At 40.5% G+C, this 2060-nt stretch overlaps 1 protein-coding gene across 1 annotated transcript; it reads right to left on the bottom strand.

Moving 5' to 3' along the window:
- Nucleotides 1–792: 792 nt before the first annotated feature.
- Nucleotides 793–1185, bottom strand: LOC142167288 (secreted RxLR effector protein 161-like). Its single transcript, XM_075227451.1, has one exon. The coding sequence runs from the start codon at nucleotides 1183–1185 to the stop codon at nucleotides 793–795; it is 393 nt and encodes a 130-aa protein (XP_075083552.1).
- Nucleotides 1186–2060: the final 875 nt, after the last annotated feature.

Here is a 2060-nt window from a genome sequence, read left to right as displayed (position 1 = left end):
GAGAGCATCAGAGTTTTCTTGATTCTCAGTCACGATGGAGTTTACTGGAGAGATTAGTGGTTTGAGAAGAGAGAAGGGGAATTGAAGAGTTTGAAGTTTGAAGTGGGGAGTTTTGACCTTGATAGATGCATTTATGAGAGATGAGGGACCGGTTAAGAAAAGGCGGTAGTTTTATTTGGGGAGTCGGGTCATTCAGTAACAAGTGAGATGTTTTGGTTCAAAAGACGCAAAGTAAAGAGACTGACATACTGATGATGTGGCATTATTTTTATTCATTCTAAATTGTGTATGAGAAAATAATGAAGCTACTAACCTGTTATCAGGAGAACCAGGTACCCTGACATGTCTTGCAAATGGAAGCTTAACCCATTTTACCAGTATGCACTGCATTATCTGCTCGGTAATCATCATGCGTGTCTACCTGTAACGGTATAGAAATGAGTTAGACTTTGACAGAAAACACTTTTAGCTAATTTTACCTGTATATTTCTTTCATAACCAGTCATTGGGGAACCAGATTCATCAGTTGGGTTTTATCAACCCTAGTACCAGGTGATTTCTTTCAAAATATTCTCTGCTCAAGGCTTTGGTGAAGGTGTCTGCAATCTGATCCTCAGTGCTGCAAAACTTCATACAGATGAGCCCTTTTTCAACATTGTCTCTGAGAAAGTGATGACATACATCAATGCGCTTGGTCCTCTTGTGTTGGACTGGATTTTTGGACATGTTAAGTGCACTTGTATTGTCACACAAAAGAGGTACACAATCTGAGTACACTCCAAAGTCCTCCAATTATTGCTTGATCCACAGCAATTGAGCACAGTAAGAAGCAACTGCTACATATTCTGCTTCAGCAGTTGAGAGTGCCACAGAGTTTTGCTTCCTTGTACCCCATGAGATGAGACAAGAACCCAGAAAATGTGCCATTCCAGACGTGCTTTTCCTGTCCATCAGATATCCTGCATAATCAGCATCAGCATACCCAATGAGATCAAAATTGTCACCTGAGGGATAGTAGAGAACTAGGTCCTGCGTTCCTTTAAGATATCTCAATATTCTTTTAGCAGCCTTCAGGTGAGACTCCTTTGGATTTGATTGGAACCTTGCACAGAGGCCTACGCTGAACACAATGTCTGGTCTGCTTGCAGTGTGATACATGAGTGATCCCATTATGCCTCTATACATGGTCTGATTTACAGGGGAACCAGGTTCATCCATGTCTAGATGCGTAGCTGTGGCAATGGGAGTGTCAATAACTTTAGATGCTTCCATGTCAAACCTTTTCAGCAGCTCCTTGATGTACTTCTGCTGACTTATTAATGTTCCCCTTTTAGATTGCTTCACTTGAAATCCCAAGAAGAAATTTAATTCTCCCATCATACTCATCTCAAACTCGCTCCCCATGAGTTTTGCAAACTCTTCACAAAGAGAGTCAGTTGTGGCTCCAAAAATGATATCATCAGTATATACTTGAATAATGAGCATGTTCTTCTCTCGTTTCTTCAGAAAAAGAGTGTTGTCAATTTTTCCTCTTGTGAAGCCATTTTCTAGAAGGAACTTTGATAACCGTTCATACCAAGCCCGGGGAGCCTGCTTTAGTCCATACAATGCCTTGTCCAGCTTATACACATGCTCAGGATGCTCATGATACTCAAATCCAGGAGGCTGCTTGACATAAATTTCTTCTTTCAGAAAACCATTCAAAATGCACTTTTGACATCCATTTGAAACAATGTGAATTCTATATGAGATGCAAAGGCAATAAGAATTCGGATAGCTTCCATTCGAGCAACTGGAGCAAATGTTTCATCATAATCAATCTCTTCTTCCTGATTGTAGCCTTGAACTACAAGCCTTGCCTTGTTTTTTGTTGTATTTTCAAACTCATCAAGTTTGTTCCTGAATACCCATTTGGTCCCTATGATAGTTCGATCTGGGGGTCGAGGAACCAGGTGCCACACCTTATTTCTTTTAAATTGATGAAGCTCCTCTTGCATGGCTATGATCCATTCTGCATCCTTCAATGCTTCTTTGATATGTTTGGGCTCTATTTGGGAAAC

The sequence above is a fragment of the Nicotiana tabacum genome, chromosome 12 (assembly GCF_000715075.1).
Source record: "Nicotiana tabacum cultivar K326 chromosome 12, ASM71507v2, whole genome shotgun sequence".
In the NCBI taxonomy this organism is placed as follows: Eukaryota; Viridiplantae; Streptophyta; class Magnoliopsida; order Solanales; family Solanaceae; genus Nicotiana; species Nicotiana tabacum.
The sequence above is the reverse complement of the archived record's forward strand: the minus strand, read 5'-3'. Positions and strand labels throughout refer to the sequence as shown.